Source organism: Arachis hypogaea, unplaced genomic scaffold, assembly GCF_003086295.3.
Source record: "Arachis hypogaea cultivar Tifrunner unplaced genomic scaffold, arahy.Tifrunner.gnm2.J5K5 arahy.Tifrunner.gnm2.scaffold_172, whole genome shotgun sequence".
In the NCBI taxonomy this organism is placed as follows: domain Eukaryota; kingdom Viridiplantae; phylum Streptophyta; class Magnoliopsida; order Fabales; family Fabaceae; genus Arachis; species Arachis hypogaea.
In genome coordinates this window covers 1-21,805 of record NW_027255545.1, presented here as the reverse complement: position 1 = coordinate 21,805, position 21,805 = coordinate 1, and the positions used below count along the sequence as shown (strand labels likewise).

Genomic DNA, 21,805 nt, shown 5'->3' with positions numbered 1-21,805 from the left:
ATGATAAAATTAAAATAAAAGTTGATACATGAGTAAGAAATATGAAAGATAAATTTTGGGTAGCTAGGTATGAGATTTAAGTTATATAAAATGTACATATGTGTGGGTTAAAGCTTAGGATAATTAAAGATTCAATTTATAAAGCTTACTTAACCATATATGTATCCTTACCCTTACCTTGGCCCCATTACAACCTTGAAAAGACCTCATGATGTTTGCATTGGTATATTAAATGTTGTTGATTGGTTAGGTGAAGAACAAAAATTAGAAAGGATGATTGGAGAAAGATAGAGTGATTACCCTATACACTAGAGAGATTAGAGCATACATACATCATCAGTGAAGGGTTCAATGCTTAAATTCTATGCTCCCTGCTTTCATGAGCTACCTTCTTGCATTTTTATCTGTTCTTACTGTATAAGAATTGAATTAGTGGAATTTGATTTGTGATTGTCTTGAAGAGCTTATTTACTTTTAACCAGGTAGACAAAAATCATATAGTTGCATTCACATATATAGGTTGCATTGCATTGCATGAGTTTTACATGTTCCCATTCATTTATTTTATCTCCTTCAACTAAGCATGAGAATATGCTAATATCTAAGTGTGGGGAGGTTGATAAACCACTATTTTATGGTTTATATTGTCTTTAATTGTGTGGTTTTATCAAATCTTTACCCACTTATTCATTAAATAAGCATGCATTTATAATTCCTTCCTAAAAATACTTTATGGTTGAAAACTTACTTTCTAGAGACTTTTAATTCTATATTTTAATTCTCCTTTATTCCATTCGATGCCGTGATCTGTGTGTTAAGTATTTCAGGCTTTATAGGGCATGAATGATTTGGAGATTAGAAAGGAAGCTTGCAAAAATGGAAGGAACACAAGAAATTAAGGAGATAACCAACGAGAAGTGACGCGGGCGCATGGCTCACGCGACCGCGCGACATAGAGGAAATTGCAGTGACGCGGACGCATGGCTCACGCGACCGCGCGGATTGGAAACTGCATAAGTGACGCGAAGGCGTGGACGACGCACACGCGTGGCAAGGCAAAATGCTAGATGACGCGAACGCCTGGATGACGCGATCGCGTGACATGCGCGATCTGTAGAATCTGCAGAATTTGCTGGGGGTGATTTTGGGCCCTGTTTTGACCCAGTTTTTGGCCCAGAAAAGTAAATTAGAGCCAGGGAACATACAAAGACCAAGGAGAACATTCATTCCATCTAGTTTTAGTTCTTAGATCTGATTTTACTCCTCCTCTATGTTTTCTCTCTACACATTGATAGTTTTTAGGATTTTGATTTTATTGCTTTTGGATTGGGATATTGAGAAGAGTTATTACCTCCGTCAAGACTTCGTCATTCTAGTTTGTTTCATTATCTGTCACTTACTTTTCCATGTCCTTTATTTATTCAGAATTACTATTGGATTATTTTAGAATTTATTAATATAAGAATTACTTTTATTTTTAATTGATCATTTTAATTACTATTTATCATGTCTTTCTTTATTTCCCTTTCTTATGTTGTGAAGTTTACATTCATAATGAGCGAGTAGTTCCATAACTTGATGGGGAGTTGATTGAAAGGATGACCTTGAGTTGGAATGCTCAAGAGAAAAATTGTAATTGGGTTCATCGTTGGATTGCCCTCTAGCCACTGACACTAATCCTTTCCCTTGGAAAGGATTGGAACTTGTGAATAGAAATAGCTTTCCAACTTGCTTGACTTTCCTCTACCTAGTAAGGGATAACTAAGCAGAACAACCTTCAATTATCAATTAATCTTGAGAGTACTCCAACAAGAATAGGGCTTCCAACTAATCTACTCCCAGTCAAGGTTTTTATTAAAATTACATAATTTCTCTGATTTAATTTCCTATTTATCAACTCAAACTATTTTTAGAAAACATCTGATTAATAAAATAGCACACCTTTCTGTAACTCGTTGGGAGACGACCTGGGATTCATACTCCCAGTATTTTAATTTTAATTTGTGACAACCCTTTTTAAATTGATAAACAGATTTTCGGTTGGTTAAAAACTGTAATTGCAACGTATCTCTTATAACAATTTCTTGACTCGCCAATTTTCGCCACGTCAGACGCCTACGCGTCAGCCACGCATACGCATGGTTGCATTTTGTGTCCCAGGCACAAAACTGGCACAAAACAGGCACAACTCTCGGGAATTTTGGCTGGGCAACCATTTTAGCACATCGACGCGTGCGCGTCGGCCACGCATACGCGTGGATGTGCGTTCTGCTAAAAATTTTACTAAGTTAAAAAGCCGTAGAATTTACAGTTTCACATCCCACTCTTCCGACGGACATAACTTCATCGTTTTAAAACGTTTTTTGCCCGTTCTTTGAATGGCATAACTACTCCGGATCCAATTTATTTCTAAATAAATTTGGCACAAAACAGGGATCCAGAGTGCAAGTTACGCTCCATCAAAGTATGCCCAAAAACCACATTTTCATACAAAACCACAAAGTGCCATTTTCAAAACATCCCAATTCCAACCCTTTTCAAAATCAAGGAAAGTATACCAAAAATCAACTCAAGCCTCTTCAACTCATACATTAGCATATTTATCACATTACAAGCTAACATCCCACCATTTTATCCCATCTCAATTAAATAGCCCAATATCAAATACATTAACATGTCATAAATCCTTCCTCATCAAACTTTCCAATAACACCATTACCAATCAGCCAACATTACATATAATTACTACCATGCTTACTCTCAACGTGGTTCCACCCATAATCCAACCTCAAATATTCATTGATCATATATCAAACATGCATATCTCTCATGCATCACATCATCAATCATCAATATTCATAATCACATATATGACCACACAATTAATTTCAACCATTCAACAATATCAACCATTCAGTCCTATCTTAGGGCCTCTAGCCTAAGTTTTCACACCATATTACATTTTAGATACAGAAAACCGAGATCATACCTTAGCCGATTTTTTCCGCTCAATTGGAGCACTTCCAAATTACTTTTCCATAAGCTCTCAAGGTCTCAACACCTCCAAGAACAGATTTTTGACACACCAAAGTCCTTTTCCAAGCTTTTCAAAATCTCAATCAAGCTCCAATATTCACATACACACTACCTAAGCCATAATTATCACATCCAATACAACAACTCAATACCCAAACATCATGGAACAAAAAATTACACTAAGGTTGAGAGTCTTACCACACCCAAGGTTCAAGGAGACAAGATTAATCTTCTCCTTCAAAAGAGTTGGGTCCTATAACATAAAAGAGCCCAAAATATCAACACTTTTCTCCAAATTTGAAATTAAGGGATGAAGAAATGAAATCAAATCATAGCTTACCTCAAGAATAAAGTAGTGGGTTTTGTAGAGCTCTTCACGGTGAATGCGTGGCCGCAAATGGTGCAGCAATCGGAGCTCTAGATCAAAAGTTATGGTGATTTGAAGATCAACCAAGGGTTAGAACTTGAGAGAGTATTCTTCCCCCATTCTCATACCATTTCAGCGTGTTTAGTGTGTAGAGAGGAGAGAGAGTGCTGAAAATTAGGGTTTTAGGTTTAGTTATGTTGGGCCAAGGGCCCAATATAGGTCCGGTTGGCCTGGTTTGGCCCGTTCGGTTCAATCTTGGTCTGATTTCTATAAAATTGGTATCGAAATTCTCGTCTCAATCTCCCCTATCATATTAAGCCAGAAAAATCATATTTTTAGCTTTTCAGAATAAATTCTCATTTATGGACTAATTAGTCATTAATTAATCGGGTTTTACACTGTGATACTGATACAGGATTATGCTATATTTATTACTATGCTATACTTATTTTAATTTGTCCTATGATGTGTTAATTATTTTGTGAGTCACCTTTACTATGACATATTTCTTGCAAAAATCATAAGCTTTGTCCAGGTAAGCCATGATTAAGGGGGAGAGAATTGCTAACATTAAGGGGGAGTATTGCACTTCGGATGGACATCAAAGGGAAGTTCCCTTAACCCATTTCAATTAATTTTAAATTCTACTATTCCCTTTTATCATGTTTGTCATCAATGGGAAGATTGTTAAGTCTAAATTAATTTTGGGTATTATAAATGATGAGAAATATTTCTTTGGGTTGAAAGCCCAATATTGTTTATTGTATGTTTTATTGTGGCAGGCCCAAATGTCCAAGTTCATGTTGCTTCAGTCCAAGACCAGCTTATGTTTCAGCAATGTAAAAGAGCCAAAACTCCTCCTTGTGGCACCGTTCAGCAATTATATGGTTATGCATTTGCTAAAAGCAATAAGAGGACAGCTGAAAAAAGAAAGGGACAAGTGTTGTTCAAATAAAGTAAGAAAGACAGTTGGTACACTTCCACCACTCCAAGGACAAACAGTAAAGCAATTTTCAGTAATGGGAGAGCAAAACACAAACTTTCTAAGCAGCAGAGGTAGTGGTGCAGCTCCTCGTATAGCAGAGATAATAAAGTAGAAGGAAAAAAGAATTCATGCCAAAGATGAAAGCAAATTCAAGGACCACAGAGGTAGTGGACGAGCTCCTCATCCAGCAGAGGTAGTGGAGCATGATGAAGAAGGACTACATGCTAGCTGTGACAGCTCCAACGGGCAACAAGGACAAGCAAAAGGAAGAGGCAAAAGATGAAGGCAAGCTGAAGATATATAAGAAACTTCATTCCATCATTTAACAACAAGAAAAAGAGAGCACACATTCAGAGCACCATCTCAAACATTGAGCTGAAATCTTTTTCTTCTACTCAAGCTTAATTTCTAATTCTTTTGTTATGGCTGTCTTGTGTCATTTTCTGTATTGAGAAAAGACTAATCTTGTGAGGTTGAAAAGCCAAGAGAGAAAAGGCAAGAGTGATGCAAAAGAGCCACTGAATTCTGATGTAATTTGGTTTTTGAACTAGGATTAGTTCCCCTTGCCAAGTTGGGTTAGCACTTGGTGAAGTCTGAATCTGTTAGATTTATCTTCCTAGTTGGAACAGCACTATGGGAAGCTAAGCTTTGGTGAAGAAAGCTTAGGATAGATACTAGTTGAATTAGGGAGTAATTCAATAGTATTGGTGAATGTAATCTGTGAATTTTAGTAAAAATTCCACCATGGTTTGTGGTGGAGACTGAACGTAGGATTCATTGCACAAAGAATCCGAACCAGGATACATGCTGGCTTATTTCTCTTCTTTCCTACTCTTTACTTGTTCTGCACAACATGAGATAAAATGAAATAATCACCTGCAACTCGAGCTTCTGCTGAACAGAGTTTAAAACTAAAAGTTTAAGCCAACTTGATTCAACTCCCTTCTCAAGTTCAACTCGAACCATCACTATTTTTTAGAAATACTAAAGAAATTTAAATTTTGTATTTTTCGAGACTGAAATTTTAGTTCCAATATCTAATTACCAAACACAATATTCAATTTCAATTTCTCAATCTCAGTCCCAATTTCAAAAAACAAACGCAGCCTAAAAGACAACCAACCTATAACTCAAGCCACACCAGTTCTAAAGGCCTCAAAATAACAATCTTAACAATGCAAATTGAAAAACTATATATTAGTTCTTCAGACATGATCTAATACATACTTAAGACTCCTGCACATCACATTACCATACTTTATCCCAAAGACTCTTTTAATTTGAGTGGTAGAGTCCTTTTGTAGGAACCACCGCGTCGATCAAGGAAGCTGCTGCGACGAACTGAGTTCACCCCGGCTCATTCTAACACCCTGATTATATATATTCAACAATGCATAAACGACATATAATATAATATGTCAAAGGAGGCAGCGTTATAAACTTATAATTGTGAAAATAAGTAACGGGAGCATTATTAGTCGAATGGCGTTTCAAATTTAGCAATATTGTCAACCAAAGTGTTTAACCAAAGCATCCAATCCTTGAAAAACAAAACCAATGGCTAAAGGCACAATGTACGGCATCAAGCATAAGGTAGACCAGACAACAACATGAAAAATAAAACAAAGTTTCTAGCACCATGGCCATTTTATTCAAAATGAGTCCAACAAACATTTCTGATCACTCATCATCGTCCTCGTCGTCCTCCAAGTCTATGATGGTGAGAGCCATTTTCTTGCAGATTGGGCATCTGTTCTTGATGAGCAACCACTGCCTGATGCAAGATAGGTGATATCTGTGCGCACAATCCAATCTCCCAAGCTCTTCACCGTGAACATAGTCCTCCTGAAAATGGTTACGCAAATTCTATGTTAAATAGCAATAAATCAAGAGGTAGATACTAGATATATAGATCACAGATACCCACTTTGCACATATAATTGTAAAAATTATTTTTATTTTGGGGGAGACAAATAATAATTAGTTGCTTTCTGTTAAAATTACTTTTGAAAAAATTATGAAACATAAATCAATTTATTTTAAAATTAAATATTTTTAATATAGATTTTGTATTTAACATATATTTATACTTATAAAAGATTTATTCAATGAGTGAGCTTTTGTAAATTAAAGAATGTAACGTAGTTGGTGTCACTCTCGTTTGATGAAAATGTTTGATAACAAACAAAAAAATTAACTAAAACCAGTTATAACTTACTTTATTTAGCATTTATTAATTGTTACAATAATTAATAAATGATAAATAAGATAAGTTCAGACCGGCTCACCTGACATATGCCGCATGCATCAATGTTCTGAGGCTGCCCACCAACAGTTCGGAAAATTTCCCGTCCAATACATACTGCAACCTCAGTTTCCGTCAGTCCTAAATCGGGGTTGGTCACTCGCTGCCCGTCTCCCAGATACTGCAAATTCAATGTTTTCATCATCATAATAAGCAAATGATATAATTTTTTTTATAACTATATATATAGCCAAATATAAAGTCATTTTAGGGTTTCAATCACCATACTAAAGCGGTTTTTACAATTCTTATCCATGAGAAGACGTTGTTGTTCAACACTAATTAAGAAAAATACAAGAAACTTTTATTGAATGAAAATCGAAAAACTACCTCTAGTCAAAATCAAGTACTCATGTTAACTTCCGAAACCCCAATTCTTCATTCATATACATACTCATAAGTTCAAGTATCCTTCTACGATTTTTTTGTTCTTTATGGTCTAACATTATGACAATGTGGATTTAGATAATCAAACAATAATTTCTAATAAGTCATTAAAAGTAATAGTGATTTTAAGCAAAAATGGATTTGGCCTACTTCTAAGTTTGTTAACCTAATACCATATGATCTTTCAAATATATTGTATGTTTTAATAATATTAAATGTAATAGTAATTTTATCAATACTATCTAAACGAAATCTATCACATCATAAAAGCTTACAAATAAAGATCGCAATTCATTTGATGACTAAGTTATTATCAAAATCATTTTTTGCAACGTCCTGCCAACAAGTAAAGATGTTTATTTTAAAATTACAAAAGCACGAACTAAGCTCAATTCATATATATATATAGCTTTCACCTCATAAAACTGCTGCGGCATATCCGCATCATCCTCCTCCTCCTCAATGTTGTCAAGCAAGTTCAGCACAATGGAGTAATCAAGAATTAAAAGTTCCTATATACAAGACACATACATTTGTAAATTAAATTAATGATAATATAGAGATTTAGAATTTTAAAAAATTAGTAGTTATTTATACAAAACTATCATCTTATAAAAATAATAGTTAAACATCTATACCAACAAATTAACAATAAATAAGTCAATTTTTTTAGCACACAAAAAAATTTACTCATGTATAATTTTTTTTCTTCTAATATACAATTTGCTACCATCATCAATCAACCATCAAACTATCACCGATTTACTACTATCATCAATTAACCATCAAATTAAACTACCACCGTGAATCGCTAATAATCATTCTAAATTATAAATCTTAAATTTTATATTTTAAATTAGTTTTATTTGGTTTCACTTTCAAATATTATTTTTACTTATATTTTAGATATTTTTAATTTTTTTTATATTTCTTTTTAATGTTTAATTAGTAGCTAATTTGTTGGTCAAAAAGTGTTGATTTTTCAATTTTCATAGTTAAAATATAAATGTGTTATATTAGTCTTACAAGTAAAATCGTTTAATAATTTCGAACGATTATCTCCACATAAAACATCTTCAATTGGTATGAATAGTCTTAATCATACATAAAACCCTAACTAACAAACGTACCTCCAGTCGGACGGAACCTCCATTACGCAAATGATCAATGGCAGTGCGGATCTGTTGTAAAGAGCAATTCAGTAAATGGCAAATAATAAATAGAGAGACTCATAGATTACTGAAACAACAGTATTAATTATTATATATGTACCTCTTGTCTAAGCCTTCTTGAATCATCAGCAAAATAAGTAGGCAAATTATAGATCTCAGCAATAGGAGAAGCTCGCAGTGCCCTGTGAGGAGTATTATCACGGGTAGAAGATTGTGACGTTCTCGTCAAGGCCTCGTCATGAGCGTTCAGCCTTCGAATCCATGCACGAGCAACGTTCGACAGCTGCTGAACTGCAGGAACAGCTCCAACGGTAGTACCTGCTGTATTATTCTGACCAGCGCCAGATCCAGAAGAAGGGGTACCGGCGTTTTGTACAAGGCTTTCGAGTAGCCGTGTTGAAGGAGACCCACCGGGGAATAAGCTTGATGATGATGAGTTTCCACGATTCTGAGTCACAGTGATTGTTCCCCTTCCAGCAGGAGAAGAAAAAGGATAGTTGTTTCTGGTGTTGTTAGATTCTCTATTACTTCCTCCAACTCGGTGAGTGAGAGACACAGGAATAGCCCTTGGCCTAATCACGGTGCTCCAAGGAAGAGGGGAAGGAGTCGAAGAAGAAGAAGAAGAACCGCCGTACGGATGATGATGATGATGATGATGAGGAAGATTCTCCATGTAATTGATTGAGGCTGGGCGGAATGGAGAAGTGTCAGCAGTGGAGAAAAATGGTTGATAGCCACGGTGGTATAACGGATTAAATGGCGTGTGCTGGTGGCCATGGTGGATTTGGTGGTGGTGGTGGCTACTATCAAAAACAGGTTGGGGGTAAATAAAGGAACCATCATCAAGTTGCAGAATACCAAGTGTTGTGTTATTATTGTTATTATTACTACTACTAGGAGGAGGAGGAGGAGGAGTAGCAGCAGTAGTAGTAGGTTGAAGGACTTGAAAGCTATCAGACTGAAGAGCTCTTTGCACATCAGAAATTGGCCACAAACTAGAAGGAATACGAACAACATTTTGGGGGTTGTTGTTGTTGTTGTTAGCAGTTTCATGGGGTTGTTCCCTGGAAGATGAAGAAAGATTACTATTGGCGGAAGCATGGAGAGCGCAAGTGGGAGAAGGGGTACAAGTGCAGGTATTAGATGATGATGAAATGCGCAGCGCCGCATTTTCATTTGCGGTGGGTCGCCGCTTGGGGGCTGCCATAGGTTGAGCAACAGATCCACCACCAGCACCACCGGCACTTGAGCTCTCACCCACCGTAAACTCTCGGCGAGCATAATCAGGGGCAGTTCTTTTGATCGGCATGATGCGCCTAGTAGAAGTATTGTTGAGAACGCTCATCAAGAGACCATCTCCACCTCCACCACCACCACCAGCGCTGCCACCGATGACATCCATAGTAGAAGAGCTGCCACCGCCATCACCGCCAAACTGGTGTAAGGATAAATCAAGTGACACACCATCTTGTTGGTTGTTGTTGTTGGCGGTGTTGATTCTCAAATTTCTTTGTAATGTTAAAAGATTTGAGGCATGTTGATTGGTTTGTTCGGTTGTTGGTAAAATTGAAGAGGAAGAATTAAGATTGACCTCTAACAATGATGATTCAAGATCTGGTTCTTCATCATTGATGTGGATTATTTCAACAGCAGGATTATTATTGTTAATTGGGAGCATGATAGAAGTCTCTCTGTTTTCCCTAGGGACAATAGCTGAGGAAGAAAAACTTTCAAAAAACAGTGTCGAATTATTATTACCACCAGTACCAGAAGTTGATGAAGGAGTAGTGAAAACCCTCATTCTCCCTTGTGCTGGGTTTCGCCTGTTCCCTTGACCCTGTTGATTATTATTTTCTGTGATGTATGACAAACCGAACACATCATATATTTTAGTTTAGAATTTCAAAATAAGAGAATCAACCCTATATTTTTAACTAGACCCTTAACTGAAAAAAACCCTAAAAAAAAAACCTATAATCACTCCTCAACATCAAAATTAACATACTTATATACAAATTTAAATATCATATATAACATATATTTAAACAATAAATGTAAACAATATTATTAGCCACAAAAAAATTAATTAATATTTCACTACAATAGATCTAGTAAAAGAAATGATAGAAGAACATATCTAAAAGACATAAACTTCAATAACAGCATAAATTTTAAAAATATATCTAAAAAGATACCAGCTTCAATAACAATAAAACAGCAATATTGACAACGCAAAACAAAGTAGAGGCACAATAGAGACTATGTAAAACAAATGGTGGCAAGATAAAACAAAAAAAAAAAAATCAAGAATTGAGCAAAAGAAAAGCAAAAAAATAACCTTACAGAAAAATAGAATAGAGCAATGCGAGAATTGAAAAAGATTGAATGAGACTAATGACATATTGGGAGTATATGTGAGAGCTAAATACGACAAAGGTAAAGATTAAGATAGAGAGATGACTGAGAATGAAATGTAAAAAATTAAAAATTGTTGATATGAAAAGATTGTCTTTGAATTTTCATCGTAAAAAAATTGAAAATGAACAAATAGTAGGCTACAGCTAGTATAGTGTATGTGTTACCTTGACGGTTGTTCATAGTTGTAAAGGTTGAATTAGTTCTCATTATCAAATATTTAAAGAAAGAGATGTTAAGACGGCACTTTATGAGATCGCTAACAAACCTGTATCAGGAACAAAAATAATAATAAAAAGAAAACATTATTATTCAGAACAAACTCATGATAAAGATGTAACAAAAATTTCATTTTAATTTGTGTCCTTTATTTTATATGTTGATTTATTAAATGAGCATCACATATAGTCTAATTGTGAATAAAAATAATATATTTGTTAATATATTTAATTCATCATCTTAAAAAATTTATTAAAATTATTAAAATTAAAATCAATCAAACTAAAATCAAAATTAATAATTCTACATCATTAATTTTATGTATGGTCAACGAAAAAAATATGATACACAATCAATATTAAAAGATGTTCAGATGTAATAATCTATAAATAAAAAATAAAAATAAATAAAAATACTAACGAGTTTGTAAATTATTAGATCAAAAAATATTTTTAAATAAATAAAATAAAATACTTTAAAAAATAATTTTAACATTATTTACTAAAATATATTTTTTAACAAAATTAGAATATTAAATAGAGTTATCTCAATTCAAAAAACTCGAGTTAACTTTTTCTTTTATTTTGGCATTTTTCAGCTGTCTTTCTTCCGATTTTATGCCGAAATCAGGGAAATCACCGCCAAATTTAATTTAATTTGGACTCATCTCACCTGATTTTTGTGCACTCTAATCATTATAAAATTTCCCTTATTTAATACATTTAACTTATCAAATTTTTTCTTTTACTTTTATACTTCAACTTGTATCTTCATTATTTTATTTTTGTTTTATTTTTATTGTAATTGAATCAAAATATATCAAATAGAATTCTAGTTAATTCATTAACACGGCAAAATTTTAAGAGATTAAATTACAGGTTCACTCCATTACAATTTAAATTAGAGTTGGTTCATTACAATTTTGCCCAAAATTAGGATAGGTTTACCTGATTTTTTTATCCAAAATATATATGGGTATAAAAATAATATTAAAATAATTTGTTTTGAAAAATAATATTTTATTTTATTTTCAAAAATTTTCAAAAAATTGTGTCTTAAATGAAAAGTTAATCTATATTAATAAAGATGAAAAATACTGAAAAATTAAAAACACAAATGAAAAGTTGAGAACATATATATATATATATCAAGAAAGAAGATAAAATTGAAAAATACTAATGAAAAAAAATCGGCACCCATATATCTCACTATATTGAAATATATGTATGTCTGTTCACTATTTTTTACAAAGTAAAGAGATTACATGAAAGAGAATTAACATATACCGAGTAAGAGAATTGGTGGACAGCAAACCAGAAAATAAAAATTTCAGGAACTCTTTTGTCACTGTATCTTTCTTACTCTTCTAGTGTATCTATGTATGTATGAACAATGTGAGTCTAGTGACAAGTCTAATTTATAGAGTGAATTATTGAAGCATATCCTCCACATATGGCAAGTGGTTCTTCGTAATATTAATAATTAATAATATATAATAATAATTAAAAAAAAAGTAAAATACCTATTATGATATCGTAGACTATGTAAATATTTAATTTATTATCTTAGATTCTAATGTAATATCTATTCTAGCACTAAATTCTTATTTTTGACTCATAAATTTAGTTAATTATTTTTGTATTAACATCATCTTTTTAAGCGGAAAAATATCAGGACTTATAATATGAAATAGTAACAATTAGTTGCCAAGGGATTATTGTTCACAACATTACCAAGGCTCTCCTTACTGGTTGTCACATTTATGTCATAATTGACCTCATATTTTTTTTTTTTATCAATGTCATAGTAAATATTATTATTTTTAGTTAGTATTTAATCAGTAATAATTTATACTTATATTTATAGATATTTTTTACACAATAAATATATAATTTGTATTTATATTTATTAAAATTTTAGATATATGAGTTAATACAGTTTATACTTATATTTTTAAAATTTTGAATATATAAATTAACAAAATTTATTTGATAAAAATAATTTAATATTTGTACTGATTAAAAATGACAAAAAATACTAAAAATTAATAACTCTCAAGAATATCTTTTTTTTTTTGTTTTAAAGGGGAAATTTTCATGTTTCTTATTTTTCTAATATAGAATATGTTTTATAAAAATGACATGTATATGATAAACGATTATGTTATGTGTACATTAAAATTAGTCATTAGTATAAAACATATATTAAAATATAAATACGCGTTAAAAATAAATTAAAACACATATATTTACATGTATTTATACCTAAATATATTAGTGGCTGATTTTAGTGTACGAATAATATTTTGTAATAAAATAAGTAAAAACTCACATGCAATTAGAGATGATAAAAGAATTCGAACCCACGAATATCACAGAGATTACTCACGATGAAAAGAAAAATAATGGAGATCCGCTAAATCCCCACAGGGACAGAGACTAGTCGTCCCCACGAATAAACGGGAATGGGGGCGGGAACTGAGATATATATATATATATATATATATATATATATATATATATATATATATATATATATATATATATATATATATATGATGTAAGTGTATGTTAATTTCTTTTTTTCAGTTTTATTTAAAAATAAATTAATATTGTGCATAATATCTAAATTTACACCAACTAATTATTTAAATTTATATCATTACAAGAACGGAGTACAGTACTATCACCAAGTTATAATCCTCGACCAAAATTTGTTATGTTGAAAACTTTTTTATTTTGTTTTCTTTTGGTTTGTATGTTGGAGTTTTAGTTGAATAATGTTAAATTGGGTTTAGTAATGTTAAATGTGTTTGAATTAGATTTAATTTGATACATTTTAGTTGAATTGTATAAAATTTTATTATGATTGAGGTTTTTTATTTTTTAAAGTTTAATATCCACGGATATTTATTTGTCTCTCTTACAGGAAAAATAATGGAGATCCGTAACAGAGAATGTAGGACAATTTCTTAAACGGAAATAGGGAGTAGGGGAATGAAGGGTTTTTGCTCTCATAATTACCCATTGTCATTTCTATAAGTAATTATTTTTATGTAAAATTGATAGTTAAAAATTGTTAGATGATAATTTAGTTAAATCTGTTAAATTATCAAATGATTCTCAACTATTAATTTCACATAAAAATAACTGAATTTAATGTTTTTATTGATTATATATATATATATATATATATATATATATAATAACTAATTGAAAATTATAATAAATAATGGGATATTTTTTACCGTTTGTCAAATTTTTTTCTATTATTTAATATAAGAGCGACGAGTCTATAATCTATATACATTACTCGTTTCTCAATTTATTAAAGTAAGGAAATGTATATAGACTCATTACCTTTATTTAAAAAAATTTGATGAAAGGAAAATATTTATATATATTTCTTACTTAAAAAGGGAGAGTATGAGTGAATTCTAGTTAAGGTAGTCATTTATTATTTTTTTTTTCTATTTTTTTGCCATTAATATTTCATACATGCATGAACCGTGTTTATACATTAAATAAATAGATAATACATTATTCTTTATATATATAGCAAAAAAAAATTTAAGAGACCAACATTTTTATTAAAATTTAGCCAGTATTTAACTAATAAAAAAATAAATAATTTTATACTATTAAATATAATTTTATACTATTAAAAATAATAATAATAAGGGATAAGTACGATTTTGGTCCCTAACGTTGAGGGTCAGAATCGAAATCGTCCCTCTTCTAGTTTTCGATTTAAAATCGTCATTAAAGTTTTTTTCCGTATTAAAATCGTCCTTTTAATTTTTTTTGGACAAAAATACCCTCACCACTACCAACACAATTACCTCCTCCACTACCACCACCACCAACAGCAACACCACCACCATCACAACAACAACAACAACAACAACAACAACAACAACAACAACAACCACCACCACCACCACCACCACCACCACCACCACCACCAACAACAACAACAACAACAACAACAACAACAACAACAACAACACAAACACCAAGAACACCAAACAACAGCAACAACACCAAAAAACACAACACTAAACTAAGAAACAGAAAATAAGAAATCAGAAGCAAGAAAGGCTGAGGCGGAGGCGGAGGCGGAGGCGGCGGCGGCGAGGTTGAGGCGGAGGCAGCAAGGCAGAGGCGGTGAGGCGGAGGCAGCAAGGCTGAGGCGACGGCGGCGAGGCTGAGGCGGCAGGAAACAGAAAGCAAGAAAGGCTGAGGCGGAGGCGGCGAGGTTGAGGCGGAGGCAGCAAGGCGGAGGCGGTGAGGCGGAGGCAGCAAGACTGAGGCGGCGGCAAGGCTGAGGCGGCGAGGTTGCGAGGCGGCCGCCGTCCCCCCTCCCCCTCTCCCTTTCCCCCTCTCCCCTTCCCCACACCCCGAACCCGCGTCCCCTTCCTCTTCTTCTCTGGCTTCTTCCACTTCCCCTCCCCTCTCCGCCATCACCACCACCACAGAGCTGCCGTCGCCGTCCCCCCTCCCCCTCTCCCCTTCCCCCCACCCCCACCCCAACCCCACGCCCTTTCCCCTTCTCCCCACCCCGAACCCGCGTCCCCTTCCTCTTCTTCTCTGGCTTCTTCCACTTCCCCTCCCCTCTCCTCCATCACCACCACCACAGAGCCGCCGTCGCCGTCCCCCCTCCCCCTTTCCCACTCCCCCCTCCCCTCCCCTCCCCCTTCGTATACCCTTCCCCCCCCAACCCAACCCAAACGCGTTTTCTTTTTTTCTTTTTTTAAATTTTATAATTTTTTTAATATAGTAGGGGTAGTTTTGGAATAAATAAAAAAATTTTATTAGAAAGGACGATTTTAAAATGAAATGCAACATTAAGGACGATTTTAAATCGAAAACTAGAAGAGGGACGATTTCGATTCTGACCCTTAACGTTAGGGACCAAAATTGTACTTATCCCTAATAATAACTAATAAATTAATAACTATAAATCACAAAATCTGTTAATCCTAACATTTTTCATAAGAAAAATATATATAATGTCAAAAGGTTTAAAATAAAATCCATTTACATAATACAATAATTCGTATCCAATATCTTAATATAAACTTTATTTAATATATAATATATTATCTTCATTTTTTATTTGTCACTCTATTCTTTATTCCATTATAATATTTGCCAAATATAATTTTTCTATGAAAATTTTATAATAAAAATCATTCGTTTTATTGTTAATTTATTTAGGTTGTTTCTTTTATCTATCATTTTGTTTGAATAATATACAATTACTAAGAGAGTTAAAATAAATCAAGAGCAATCTAAAAATAATTTAGTTTTACTAAATAACTCTTAATGAAAAAATAAAATAGTAAAATAATTTTTAATATTTTTATTTATTATAGTATAATTAATAATTCAATTAAAAATATTACATTAAAAAATAAACGTGACAGTTTAATAGATATTATGAAACAAAAATAAAGTCAACATGACGACTAAAAGCTCAGATATAATTCATTAATTGATGAACTTTTTTAATAAAAAATAATTTTAATTTTGATTGACAAATTAAAGAATTTTATAGAATAATTCAATTAAATTTATATATTTAAATAATTTTTAAGTAGTTATTTTAAAAATTAGTTAATTTTTATTTTAATAAATATACAATAAATACATATATAAAATTAATTTTTTTATCTTTTTTATAATTTTTTAATTAATAATTTTAATATATATTTTCAAAACACATATTAACTAAATTATATTAGTTACTCAAAAGTAAGCTAAAAATAATAATACCAAACAGCCCATAATTATTGAAGAGAGAGGATATATAACAGAAATGATTTTCAATATTTTTATATAGATAGAAAAGTATTTGTGTTTCAATAAGTAATAATATTAATTACTATTAGTAACCTTAAACATACCTAAGAATATTAAGGTTTAATTATTTTGTTGGTCTTTATAATTTTATTAAATTTATAATTAAATTTTTATATATATTTTTTTTAGTTCGGTCCTATGTTGCTTTTAGTTTTATAATTAGATTTTTATAGTATAAAAAATATTAGAATTAACTGAATATTTATTTACAAATTAAAAGTATTCATAATTAAAAATATAATTAGATCTTTGATCGTATGTATTTTGGAAAAAATTTTATGTTAATTTTAATATTTTTTACATAAAAATGATCTAATTACAAAATTAAAAATAATATAAAAATCTAACTAAAAAGAAAAAAATATAAAAACCTAATTAAAAATTTAATGAATCTATAAAGATCAATAAAATAATTAAACTGAATATTAACGTTCAACAATACATTTTATGTAAATATCATGAGTATTTAATATTTAATGAAGAAAGAGAATCTATCTAATATAAATAGAACATATAAATCATTTCAAATGATAACAAATGAGTGAATAAAAAAATTTACAAATTAAGTAAAACAATTTCTTTAATTAGTTTTTTTCAATACTTGTAAAAGATCAATAATTATGTTATATGTATATAAAAATAAGTTATTAAATTATTCATTAATATAAAAATATATTAAAAATAAATTAAATAAATAATATATTTTTTTTATTTTTTATCATATCCTCCAACTTGACATACCAATAACTAATTTATTGCGGATCAAAATTCAAAATTTTATTTAAAAGTTTTTTGTTGACCAAGGAATTATTGTATACATAAGACGAGATTCAAACTCTCAATACTTACTTAAATAAACTAGTAAACTACTCACTAGATCAACCCAAATTAGTTTACTAAATAAAATATACATATTTATTATACACAAACAGGGACGGACATAGGAGGCGAGTGGAGGCCTCGGCCCCAAATTTTTTAAAAAAATTAATAGTAATAAGTTATTACGTATAATTTAATTTAAAAAAATATTTAGTATTTAGTCTAGTATAAAAGAAAGTCCAATCTAATTTAAATATTAATGATTTCTAATATCTAAAAAGTAACAATATTAAAAAAAATCTGAAAAATATATTATTACTAATATTTTTAATTAAATAAAAATTTTAAAATTTCATAAAGTGAATTCTTTTTCTTTTTGTGACCGTCTTTTTTTATTCATTTGGTATTAATTCTCTCTGTTTTAACTGCTACAACTAAGAGATCTTTTCCAACTATGAATATTATAAAAAATAACTCAGAAATAAAATGAAAGATAAATTTTTTGCTAATTATTTTTTAATTATATTAAAAAAATTACTGAAAAATTTGATACAAATTCTATTATCGATGAATTTTATGATACGAAGAATCGACCACTTCGTTAGTAAAAGGTACACACATATTTTTTGTACTTGAAAATATATTTTCTATTGGTATATTTTTATAATACATCTTATATTATATAATTTTTTACATAATTTTTAATATTATATGTGTTATTGGCCCCCCATAATAATATTTCTGGTCTTCTGAATCCGTCCCTATACACAAATATATATATTAATTGATAATGTGAACATAATATTTTGTTAAAATATTCATTATTATATTTACATTTAGTTATTTGACATCCTATTGTATTCAAATTTAAAATTTTGCGAACACTTTTATTTTTATAATTATTTAACTAAAATTATGATGTATTTTTATTTGACTAAAATTATTTTTGTTTTTAAATAATATCTAAATATTTTCATAAAATTGTTTCACATTAATAATCCAGTGGCAAGAGATTAATTTTGATACATAGTATCAGTCATAAAAAAATATATATTATCATTCAATTACATATTTGTTCAATTATATATTTATGTTACACAAGAAAAACGACTGTTTCCTAACTTCATCAACAATATCATATCTTACCATTTCTTTACTGGAATGCATCTAGCATTTCATTCACCTTTGTTCGCCAATAAAAAACCCTTATTCTGTGGTTGAAGAAGACATTCAACTCCTGTGGGAAGAAGGATCTGGATTTCATTGAAAAACAAAAGAAAACTACATTTATATACTTAGGTTCAATTATTCTTTAATTTCCACAAATATTGCGATAAAAATATTTGATTTACGTCTACGGAATTAATTAAGCAGTGTTTAGTGTGTAATAATAACCAGAAAATTAATTTGATAGTCAATTTTAGCATATGTGAACCCTTTATTAGAAGGTCAACATTTAACCACCCATAGCCACCATATCGTGGCATATATATATAATCTTCACCAATTCAATATGTTGATATGATGCTTTACTCTTTTAATTTTTAATTGACTCAATTTGTATCTTAAAACTTTAAGATTAATTAAAGTTGGTTTTTCCGTCCAATTCCGTCACAAAAAAAAAAATGACGTGACATTTAAATCTCATCACATACATCTCTTTCTTTCTTTTCTAAGATATCGATTCTACCTCCTCTATTTTCAACTCTTCATCTTTTTCTCTCTCAACTCGTAACTCCCTCTCTCAACCCATAACTCTCTCTCTCCCAACAACGCCGTTGTTTTCCTCCTCAACATGTCGTAGCCCCTCCCTCCTGTTAGAAACAAGAGACTAGACTGGAGAAAGGATTTGTATATTATTGAGTGTATTCAAGTTGTCTATACAAGTTGTCTAGAATGATACAATATAGAAAGATATTTATAGGTGCTAAGAGAATCGAAATAATAAAGACGTAATATCCTATAATAAATATTCAGATATGCTAAATAATGCTAATTGATCCTAATTCTAACATCCCCCCTCAAACTCAAGTGACAAGTTGAGTTTGAAACTTATTTTAAACAACGAAATAAAGAGAAAAAACTGCATAAACTGATAAAACGGGTGCAGACGGAACTGCCGCTAGTCTGAAGGAAGCGCAGATGGAACTGCCGCTTGTCTGAAGGAAGCGCAGACGGAACTGCCGCTATCTGAAGAAAGTGCAGACGGAACTGCCGTTTGTCTGAAGGAAGCGCAGACAAAACTGCCGCTATCTGAAGAAAGTGCAGACGGAACTGCCAGAAAGAAACGTAGACAGAACTGCCACAAGGAAACACAGACGAAATGCAGACGAAACTGTCACGAGAAAATGCAGACGGAACTGCCACGAGAGAACGCAGACGGAACTGCTACAAGAGAACACAAACAGAACTGTCACGAGAGAACGCAGATGGAACTGCCATGAGAGAACGCAGACGGAACTGCCACAAGAGAACGCAGACGAAACTGCTGAAAGAAAGCGAAAACTATATGATTTCTTCATCACAATAGGTAAGCAGTAGATGACAATGGTGTTTGATCATTCGACTAAAAAAAATACAAGACGGAGAAAATAGGCTAGTCGGTGAGGTAAAAAAGTATCAAAGGAGTGACAAAAGAGAAAGAAGAATGGCATAGAAAAAAATACAAAAACTACGGTGATTTCACCACAAGGAAAATAACCTATCATCTTCAAGGAGGATACCATGGCTCTGATACCATGTTAGAAATAAGAGACTAAACTGGAGAAAGGATTTGTATATTATTGAGTGTATTCAAGTTGTCTAGAATGATACAATATAGAATGATATTTATAGGTGCTAAGAGAATCGAAATAATAAAGACGTAATATCCTATAAATAATATTCAGATATGCTAAATAATGCTAATTGATCCTAATTGATCATAATTATATTCTAACACCTCTAACCCGTCGCAGCATCTCCGTCCAACCCTCCTTCATTGTTGCTCGTTTCTCACACCGTCATCTGCATTTTTGAACTCGTTGCGCTGCCGCTACGTCCGTCCCTGAACTCGTCACGTTGCTGTCTCTTTTTCCACCAGTAATTGCGATGTCATCTCTCTCTCTCAACCCTCCTTCTTTGCGCCCTCACCATTCAATACAGTGGTACTTTGCTCTCTGTGCACTTTAATTTTTGTTGACTAGTATTGATGGTTTAATTTAATTGTTTAGAGTTTTTAATTTTTGGGTTTTATTTGGTTTAATGTTCTCGTTCTAGGGATAACAATGCGGAGAATCTTATGGGAGACGTGATGACAATGGAAAGCATGCATTGGCGATGAATGGAGATGGGTCGAGTAGCTGAGGTGAGTTTTGATGGTGTGATGGTATTTGGAGATGAGTAGTGAACTCCCAGCAATTTGTAAGAGACTGAACGTGAGAGAGATTGGGGTGTAGAGAGTGTGCTTAGACGACACGACAATGGGAGGGAGACGGTGGAGGAAAATGATTCGGTGGTGGGTTCACGATGAAGAAAAAAAGGACTGAAAGATGGTGAAGATGAAGTACAGAAGAAAAGATGGAGGGTGGTGGCGTGAGAATAGTGGTTCGGGTGAATCCTAGTGGTGAAGGGGATGCTAGGTGTCAACTAAAATTATCACGTCATCTTTTCAATAACAAAAATAAACAAAAGGATCAACTTGAGTTATGACTCAAAATTTCAGGATACAAATTGAATCATTAAAAATTAAAGAATCAAATTAAATCGAAAATTATTTAATTTTAAATATTAACTCCTTGCTATATATAATAGTTGAATTATACAATTCATATATTTCTTTCTATTCGTTTAAGCCTAATGAAAGTTAATTAATAAGCATGTTGATTAAAGTTGACGACTGCAAAAAACTGCATGGAAATAGATGTGCTCACTAACTCTCTCTCCTCGAATGAAAAGGTCCTTTATTTTTTCTCCAAGTTAACCATATATAAATATTTGGATAATTACTTCAATAAAGATACTAATAGTAATTTTTTTATAAAATTTTTTTATTTAAAATTGTGAATTATTTATTTAATATATTAAAATTAAATTTTATAATTTATTATTTAATAATTAAAATAAAATATTTTTATATAAAAATAATTATAAAATTTTTATTAGAATATATATACGTCATAGTTAATACCTTTAGTTTGCATGGCATAAGTTAGACTATATATAAGGTTCATGAATTTTATAGCTGTTCTTGTCAGG

The 21,805-nt window shown here is 31.5% G+C and overlaps 1 protein-coding gene across 1 annotated transcript; it reads right to left on the bottom strand.

Moving 5' to 3' along the window:
* Positions 1-5,926: 5,926 nt before the first annotated feature.
* LOC114927315 (uncharacterized) lies at positions 5,927-11,287 on the bottom strand. The gene is made up of 5 exons (XM_029296935.2): positions 8,353-11,287; positions 8,211-8,261; positions 7,497-7,592; positions 6,677-6,814; positions 5,927-6,233 (listed from the first exon to the last, which is right to left on the bottom strand). Exons 1-5 carry the CDS (start codon positions 10,051-10,053, stop codon positions 6,069-6,071), a joined length of 2,151 nt encoding a protein of 716 aa, XP_029152768.1. The 5' UTR covers positions 10,054-11,287; the 3' UTR covers positions 5,927-6,068.
* Positions 11,288-21,805: the final 10,518 nt, after the last annotated feature.

Excerpts from the sequence above, each read along its gene's own strand:
- LOC114927315 (XM_029296935.2), bottom strand. The coding sequence starts at position 10,053 with ATGAGGGTTTTCACTACTCCTTCATCAACTTCTGGTACTGGTGGTAAT. Across the intron at positions 8,262-8,352 it reads CAAGAAGGCTTAGACAAGAG|ATCCGCACTGCCATTGATCA; the intron begins GTACATATATAA and ends TCTTTACAACAG. Across the intron at positions 7,593-8,210 it reads GAGGTTCCGTCCGACTGGAG|GAACTTTTAATTCTTGATTA; the intron begins GTACGTTTGTTA and ends TCTTGTATATAG.